This window comes from Peromyscus eremicus, chromosome 2 (assembly GCF_949786415.1).
Source record: "Peromyscus eremicus chromosome 2, PerEre_H2_v1, whole genome shotgun sequence".
Lineage (NCBI taxonomy): Eukaryota > Metazoa > Chordata > Mammalia > Rodentia > Cricetidae > Peromyscus > Peromyscus eremicus.
The window spans coordinates 149,477,755-149,486,386 of NC_081417.1; the positions used below are offsets into that span (position 1 = coordinate 149,477,755).

Sequence of the window (8,632 nt, forward strand, 5' to 3'; positions counted from 1 at the left end):
ACACACACACACATCCATACACATACACACACACACACACACACACACACGCACACAGGCACACTAACATCACACATACAGACACATGAAAAAGGTCTAAGGTATTGGATATGACATTGTGGTGTTCCAGAGACAAGGCTGTAATTGGAGGCGGAGCTTTCTGTCCTGTACACCTGATTATACCCGGCAGTCACTTCCCAAATTATCACTCAGAGGCTTATATTATAAGTGCTTGGCCAATGGCTTAGACTTATTACTAGCTACCTCTTACATTTAAATTAACCCATATTTCTTATCTATGCTTTGCCACGTGGTTCGTGGCTTGTTACCTCATTTTTCACATGTCTTGCTTCCTCGGCACCTGGCTGGCATCTGCCCCAACTCCGCCCTTCTTCATCTCTGTCCTCAGTTTGATTGTCCCGCTTAACCTTATCTTGCCTCGCCATTGGCCAAAACTGCTTTATTATCAACCAATGAGAGCAACACACATTCACAGCGTCCAGAAGGACATCCTGTAGCACAAGGCACCTGATCTCATTTGAGTTCTGCCTTAGGACAGTTCCAGGTAAAATGGTAATGCCAATAGCTGCCTCACACTGAGAGGTATTCCGTTACACAAGTTACATTATCCTCCAGCCATCTAAGAATCAGCTCCAGCCATCTAAGATGTCAGCTTACCTAGAGATGGGAAACCAAGGCTCCAAAAGCCTGGAGGAACCTGTCTGAAGTCACACAGCTATCAAGTCCACCAGGCTGGTGCTCACCTTGTCTCACCCAGCCTGAGCTGAGATCTGCTGCCTGTGTATTAATCAAGAGACTGTCATTCCTCCACCCACCCAAGTACCAATCTCAGCCAGTGTGTCTGGAAGGCCAGTTGCCATCACCAGGGCCTGCTCTGGGAAGGGAAGATCAGCTCTGGCATGGGGGAGAGCCCAGCTCAGAGAGGGAGAGGACCCCAACCTGGGGCTTTAGCGAGCTGAGCAGACATGTGAGCAGAAGCTTTCCTTAGACTGTGGATCTCCCTAGGCACCATCCGTCTGAACAGGGCATCTGAGGATAGTTCTCCTTCGATATCTCCCAGCAGAAGCTTGGCAAAGGGACTGTGCCTCCACCCACTTGGTTTCCTGGCCTATGATGGCTCCTCCATCTGGCTCATTCATTCATGTGTTCATTCAACAGGTAATTACTGAGCATTACCAACTCTCTGTCCTATGGTGGACAAGATACGCATATACAAGAAAGTGCAGAATTGAAGGCGGATGAGCAGGAGGGATGAGACATTTGGTCGCAGTAGTTCAAGGACCATGGGGAAAGCAGAGACCAAGCCCTGGGTTAAGTGTGAGGGCAGAGATCCTCCCTAGAGAGGCAGGAGTAGAGAGCATACATTAAGGGAATTTTCTAGTAGGTGAGGCTGAACCTTGAAGGATGGGTAGGATTGAAAACATCAGCTAAAGTGAAAACTATTCCCACTCGCATGAACAGCATGTGTAAAGGCCTAGAGGTAGCAATGGACCATGACATCTGGGAAACCAGGGAGCAGTGTGGAGACACACACTGGGGAGCCAAGACGGTCGGCTGAAATATACATTGACCTATATATGTGGTATGTCACACTGATCACTCCCTCTGGAGGCATCAGGAGAGATGGATTTCGGCTCCAGAGTTCTCAGGAGAGTTTTGGTACCCATCCTCAAGTCTCAGGCCTCACTAAGGCCACACTTCCCACCCACCATTGCTGTGTCTGAGAACCTCTAAAATGCTCTGATAGTATATCTCAGGCCAAGTCAGCCAACAGCCCAAATCTCAGGCTAGAAAGTTCAGAGGACATCCAATTACTTAAAAAGAGAAAAATCCAAGGCTGGAGAAATGGCTCAGAGGTTAAGAGCACTGGCTGTTCTTCCAGAGATCCTGAGTTCAATTCCCAGCCTCCACATGGTGGTTCACAACCAGCCATAATCCCAACACTTGGGAGGCAGAGACATGAGGATCTGTGAGTTCAAGGCCAGCCTGGTCTACATAGTGAGAGCTAGATCAGCCAGGACTACATAGAGAGGTCCTGTCTCAAAAACAAAACAAAACAAAACAAAACACAAAACTCATGATCTCCGTCTCTCTCTCTCTCTCTCTCTCTCTCTCTCTCTCTCTCTCTCTCTCTCTCTCTCACACACACACACACACACACACACACACACACTCAGCCTGGTGTGGTGGTACACGCTTTTAATCCCAGTACTCAGAGCAGCAGGTAGATCTTGGTGAGTTTGAGGGTAGCCTGGTCTATGTAGTGAGTTTCAAGCAAGCCAGCGTTAACATTGTGAGATCTTGTCTCAAAATAAATCAATTTTTGCCGGGCAGTGGTGGTGCACGCCTTTAATCCCAGCACTCGGGAGACAGAGGCAGGTGGATCTCTGTGAGTTTGAGCCCAGCCTGGTCTACAGAGCGAGATCCAGGAACGGCACGAAACTACACAGAGAAACCCTGTCTCAAAAAACCAAAAAAAAAAAAAAAATCAATTTTAAAAAATCCTAGACTCACATCACTGAGACCACACCAAATATAGGGCCAGTGGTAGAGTGATGCCTTAATATGTGTGAGCCTACCCCAGCCAAAAAAAAAAGGGGGGGTGCTTACACAAGTGCACATTGTTGTAGTTAGAGCAGGATGGGGAAGACTCCACATTCTATCAGCCCCTTTGTGCACCGGGAACAGATCTAAGACTGGAAAAATGTGTTTTAAAAACGGATAGTCCAGAGCTGGAGAGATGGCTCAGCTGTTAAGAGCACTGACTGATCTTCCAGAGGACCCAGGTTCAATTCCCAGCACCCACATGGCAGCTGACAACCATCTGTAACTCTAGTTTCAGGAGAAACTTCCCATGGCAAAACACTAATGTGCATAAAATAAAAAAAAATAAACAGTCCAGCAGGTGTGGTGGCTTACACTGTTCTTTGTTTTTCGAGACAGGGTTTCTCTGTGTAGCTTTGGCACCTTTCCTGGAACTCATTCTGTAGCCCAGGCTGGCCTCTAACTCACAGAGATCTGCCTGCCTCTGCCTCCCAAGTGCTGGGATTAAAGGTGTGCGCCACCACCGCCCGGCCACTGTTTGTTTTTGAGACAGGGTCTCATGTTGCCTTGGCTAACTTGGAGCTTGCTATGTAGACCAGGCTGCCCTTGAACTCACCAAGTTCTGCTGGCTCTTCCTCCTTGAATGCTGGAATTAAAAGGTGTACACCACCATATAATCCAGGCATTTAGGAGGCTGAGACATGAAGATTTGCTGTCAGTTCTAAGTCAGTTTAGGGTACCTAATGAGTTCTAGGCTGGTTTAACCTACTCCTGATTTACAAAAGATACGAGGGCATCAGGGCTGCTGGACTGCTGGTGCCTAAGATCAGAGACGTGGGTGTGCTTTTCAGGACACAACCCCTCTCTGGATAGGAGGGCTGCCAGGGTTCGGGGACAGCCCCAAACGCCTGATCCTGGCCAGGTGGCAGCTGGAGCCATGCTAACTCGCCTGTGGTGTCCTACCTCATCCTTTACTAGTGGAGGATAGATGTTGGTCAAATCCTCCTTCCACTACACATATTGGAAATGGAGGTGTAGCGAGGAAAACCACTCCCAGGCCTTTTCATTCCAGGTCTGGGAAGCACTGCTTGAGTGAGGGAAGAGGGATGCTGTACAAGTGTGTGTGCATGTGCCTTTGGTGTTGGGAGGCTGCCAGAGGAGAAGAGTGGGAAAGGGAGCCAGAGGCTGGGAGCAAGCCTGTAAATTATCATCCAGTGTCTGCTCCTTTAATTCTAAGTGCTTTGAGTGAGAATATCCCAACTTCAGGGCCACAGCACCTGGCCCTAGTACCCATGGGTGGGACACGTTTAGGAATATCTGCTGTACTATTTGGGTTCAGAAGGGCATGTTTGTGACCTTGTTACTTGTTCAGGCTGTCTTAACCAACTCCAGAGCTTCCCCTGAAGCCCACAGTCCTCTCCAGGGGTAACATGTCACCTCTTCTTTTGTCTATATGGGAAAAACACCAGCAGAAGCCTTGACTAGTTGTACAAGAGAAGCAACAGACAGGACATCTTTGCCTCGTCGGTCACTGTCAGCCTGATGGGAAGAGCCAGCTCTGGCTTTCTCTAGCAGACCTTTGACCCTATAAGGGTTCAGCCATAGTGCGGTGGCCGCTGTACCCTCTGTTCCAGGAGCTCTAGAGTCATTTTGAACACCAGCCACAGTCCAGGCTACTTGTGTAGGCTCTCAGCAGCTCTGGGATCAGTGCCCAGCTCAGCCCAGGGCTGAAGCTGTTAGAGCTCAAGCCTCACTGTCGCAGGGGCTGGGCACGTTTCTCCAGTCTTTCAAAAGAAATCTGGGCGGCTCGCCCTCCTCTCCTACCCTCTGCTCTCCTCTGTCTCTGAACCACCTGGTGGGGCCATGGTCTATACCACAGGCTATGACACATAACATGGCTAAAGAGAAGCCCCCTAACTCAGCGCGCGCACACACACACACACACACACACAAAACAAAACAAAACAAAACAACAACAAAAAAAAACACCTAACTGTCAAATACCCCAGAGAGACTTGCATCTGAATGCCTTGGTGTACAGACATCGTGGGAGGCAGAGACAGACAGACGGATAGACAGGGGCTGCTCCTCTGGGACTTGGCTAGTGTAGTTTTCAGACAAAGCATATGTTACTGCCTCCTCCCCTGACATTCTGGGAACAGCTTCCAGGCAGCGATCCCCAGCCCGGGGGATCATGGGAGGTGGCTGCAGACGCTAAAGAGGGCTATTTTCTGGGCCCTTCTGTCCTTGGGGTTCGTGATGACAGTCTCCCCCCCCCCCCCCCCCCGCCCCGCAGGCTTGGCAAACACAACACGGGAGGGGTGACAGAGCTGCAAAAGCATATCCACTTTATTTACATCGATCAGTAGATGACATAGATCTTTGGGTTTTGATGGCCTTGTGGAGATACCTGGGCAGGGACTCCCTTCCCCTCTGTGTTCACAACTCTCCTGCCCTCATCCTGCATGGAAGTACAGCTGTGGTCAGGACCTGCTTGGCCTGAAAGCCTTGGCTTGTTTGGGGCATGTGTCCTTACCTCCTTCGGAGGTTCCATCTTGGTCCAGGATGCAGGGTACCTAGGTAGACCAGTTATCTGTCTGCAAGAGAGGGGATGAGTGAAGCCCTGTAGGAATGCCAAGGCAGAGGCTTGGATAGCTGCCTAGTGTAGGGCTGGTAGACTGTCCCACTCTGTCCTTTGCACGTAGACAGGACCATCCCAGTCCCTTTCACAGGCAGAGCAGTGAAGTGTCAGGAGCCTTCCAAAGGGTAAAGAGTATGACCAAGAATTCCTCCCTGTGTGTATGGTCCCAGGTGGGAGTCCTCGGTGGGGCTCTCCTCAATTCTCCCCACCCACTCCATTCTCTTCCTTATCTGAAATCTCCCCAGGGTGTTCTTAACACAGGGAATAAGAGACCAAGGGCAGGACCATTACTCCTACCCTAGACGGGGTCCTGGGTTCAAAACCCACCCTCCAGGGTTCCCGCAAACATTTCCCCTTCTCCTGAGAGGCTGTTTTGGAAGAGAGCAAGTTGGTCTGTGGGGAGACCTGGCATAAAGCGTGGGGGCAATTCCACAGTGGAGGACCAGGGAAACTCCCAGTGTGGGGAGATGTGGACTCCTCTCCACCCCTAATAATCAAGGGCATATCCGGCTTCACCCTGAGCTAGGATGAGGAGCAAGGCGACCACTACAGAGACCGCAAGGGCGGCAGGCCAGGGACCAGGGGGGCGGAAGCGGGCAGGGCCGGGTTAGAGTCCTGGTCAGTCTGCTGGGCCGGGTCTAGGGCCCGAGTCCTAGCCCTGCGCTCTCAGCGAGCCTGGGCCGCCCGCTCCCTGGAGCCTGCCTTCCAGCGGCGGGGCTGCGCGGGCGGCGGAGGCGCCGGGGCGCCCCGCAGGCTGCACGTCCTCAGCTCCCGGGCCAGGCTGAGCACCTCGGGCCGCTCGCGCTGCAGGGCTCCTCCCTCGCTGTCCCGGGAGTCCTCCTCCTCCGCATCCTCCTCCTCGTCCTCCTCCTGGATGCTGCTGAGCCGCGGAGCCCCGCGGCTGCGCTCGCTGGGTGGAGGCCGGTAGGCGCACTTGGCGTTGAGCAGGCGGCGCAGTGGGGCGCGGGGTACCGAGGCGGCAGCGCCCCCCGCGCGGAGGTGCTGCTGGCGCACGTGGCGCGCGTCGCTCTGCCGCTGCAGCCGCTTGAAGTCGCTGAAGGCCGCCAGCGCGGTCTGGCGGAGCAGCCGAGCCAGGGAGCGCGCCTTGTGAGCCCGCGCCAGCAGCACGGCGTGGCAGCGCAGCACCACGGCCTTGTGGCGCGCCTGGTGGCGGTAGACCCAGGCGAAGACGCGCGGGTGGCGCCCGTCCGCCGCGCAGTAGGTGATGCGCGGCAGCAGGTAGGCGTGCGTCGGCCTGCGACCCCCGGAACCCCCGGTACTGCGCTCGCTCGGCTGCATGCGGATGCCGTGCGGGCCCAGCGTCAGTTTCATCTTCGTGCCCCCTCCCGGCCCGCAGCGCGCCCAGATCCTGCCCACGGCGTCGTCGGTGCAGCCGTCGCCCTTGGCGTGCAGGGTGACGGCGTTGCCCAGGTACCACACGGTGTAGGTGGGGTCCTCCTTGTTAAGCTCCACTTTCTGGCGCCGGCTGCGGAATACGCGGCCCAGACGCTCCAGGGGCCAGTCCGGTAGCAGATCCGGGCAGGAGCGCAGGAAGCTGGAGAGCAGCGACGTGTAGGTGAGCCCGGGGCTCAGGCTCTTCGCCTTGCGCTTGGCCTCGTCCTCCACCAGCACAAATTTGTTCCGTCTCCAGGGCAGCATCGCGGCGGCCCCAAGGGCTAGGAGCGTGGGGAGCTCACCCGCGTCCTGGGGAGGCCAAAGGAGCTTAGAAGCCCACCGCCCAGGACTCGCGACAAGCTGGGTGGAGGCCGGAGACAGTCGTTGCGTGATGTCCAGTGTCCGGCAGGGCTGGCTTCATAGATGCCCGGTGCCCAGCCGAGATGCCCGTGCGGCGGCTGATCGGCCCGAAACAGCTTCCCCAAGGAATGACTCCAGCCGTCTGGGAAGCAAGAAGGGACAGGGGTCTGGAGCAAAGGATGTCCCCCAGGTCCGAATATGGGGGTGGGGGGTTGCCACGGTCCCTACCGCCCATCGGGCGGCGGCAGGGACGTCTCTGGAGCAGGGGCTGGTAGTGGATGAGGTAGACCTAGAGCACGGCTGCGGTGGGAACTCCTTCAGGCGTCGCGGCTCCACCTCCCTGGGCTGCCTACATCACCGGGCGGGACCGCTAGCTCTCTTGTCCCCTCCCTTTCTTCCCCCTCCCCCCCACGCACGCAGACTCGAGCTTCCCAAGACCCAGCACCGGCGGGCTGGAACTGTTTTAAGCTTTATCTTTGGAAGGATGGAAAGTAGAGGGGTGGCTACGGAGTGGGAATCCCCCAGAACATTGCGGAGGGATTTACGGATGCAAATTTCACCAGCCTCACTCGTGGGCTCCGGGCTCCCAGGGAGAGCCCCTCCTCTTTCTAGGATTCCTGCCTGCTGCCCCTCACCCACAGAGCGACCCTACTACTCCCATCTCAGAGCGGAGATTTGGGGTGGGTTCCTGCTGGGGCCGGCCTGGTGCCCTTTGCCTCTTCTCTGCACAGCACAAAGCCTGCTGAGGTGGCCGCGCAGTGCAGTGGAAAAGTACTGTCGTTTGGTGAAGCTTTCTCCCAGGTTCCTCCAAGGTCGTGGGCCAGGCCGCTTCCCCTGAGCTGAGGGACTGGTCATACCGCAATACCAGCGGCTAGTGGTCAGGACAGAAGCGAGGAGAGGATTTTTAGTGGTGGGGAGGGGTTTCCAGGGCAGATCTGAGTCTGTGGGAATTGCAGCAGAAAAGCTTTTCCCTTGGTCAAAGTGCAGCCTCTCTGAAGATTAAACAGATAACGAATGCCCTATCTGCAGAGATGCCTTCTGAGGTCCCCAGGTGTTCAGCACTCACTATCTCTTCAAATCCTCCAGACAGGCAGTCCAGGGTCACAAGGCTGGAAGGAGACGGGTCCCTTCAGATCCCAGTGACCCCAGAGCTGGCCCTTCCCTACAACCTTTGTCCCTCTGCTGCAAAGGGTCTAAGCACTCAGCTCCATCCCCTGGGGAGTGACTGGTTCTTACTGGGGAGGTGGTCTAGAGTACTGGAAAACAGTCCTACTTGGCAAGACAGGTATTCCCTTTTTCTGAGTTTGTTAAATTCCTCAGGCTCCCAGAATTCCTGGAGGGCTCTCATGTGGGTCCAAGAGCCCATTGCCTTTAGGCTTTCTACTGTCAACACGGTTCTTTCATTGGGTCCTGGGGATAGGTCACATGGAGGTACCCTCCAGATTCCAAATGAGCTCCGGCTGATCCTGGCTGAGTTCAAAACCAAGCCAAACTCTGTGCAACGTATGTAGGCACAGTGGCAAGACTGTGAATCCCCGTGTGTGTGTGTGTGTGTGTGTGTGTGTGTGTGTGTGTGTGTGTGGTGAATGATCAGGGCGTGGTGGTGCACGCCTGTAATCCCAGCACTGGGGAGGCAGAGGCAGGCTGATCTTTGTGAGTTTGAGGCCAGCC

At 54.8% G+C, this 8,632-nt stretch overlaps 1 protein-coding gene across 1 annotated transcript; it reads right to left on the bottom strand.

Moving 5' to 3' along the window:
• Window positions 1-5,501: 5,501 nt before the first annotated feature.
• On the bottom strand, window positions 5,502-7,269 carry Fam43b (family with sequence similarity 43 member B). Its single transcript, XM_059256217.1, has one exon. It carries the CDS (start codon window positions 6,863-6,865, stop codon window positions 5,873-5,875), a length of 993 nt encoding a protein of 330 aa, XP_059112200.1. The 5' UTR covers window positions 6,866-7,269; the 3' UTR covers window positions 5,502-5,872.
• Between the last annotated feature and the right edge of the window lie 1,363 nt (window positions 7,270-8,632).

What these genes read in the sequence shown, in the direction of transcription:
- Fam43b (XM_059256217.1), bottom strand. Translation starts at nt 6,865, where the DNA reads ATGCTGCCCTGGAGACGGAACAAATTTGTGCTGGTGGAGGACGAGGCC.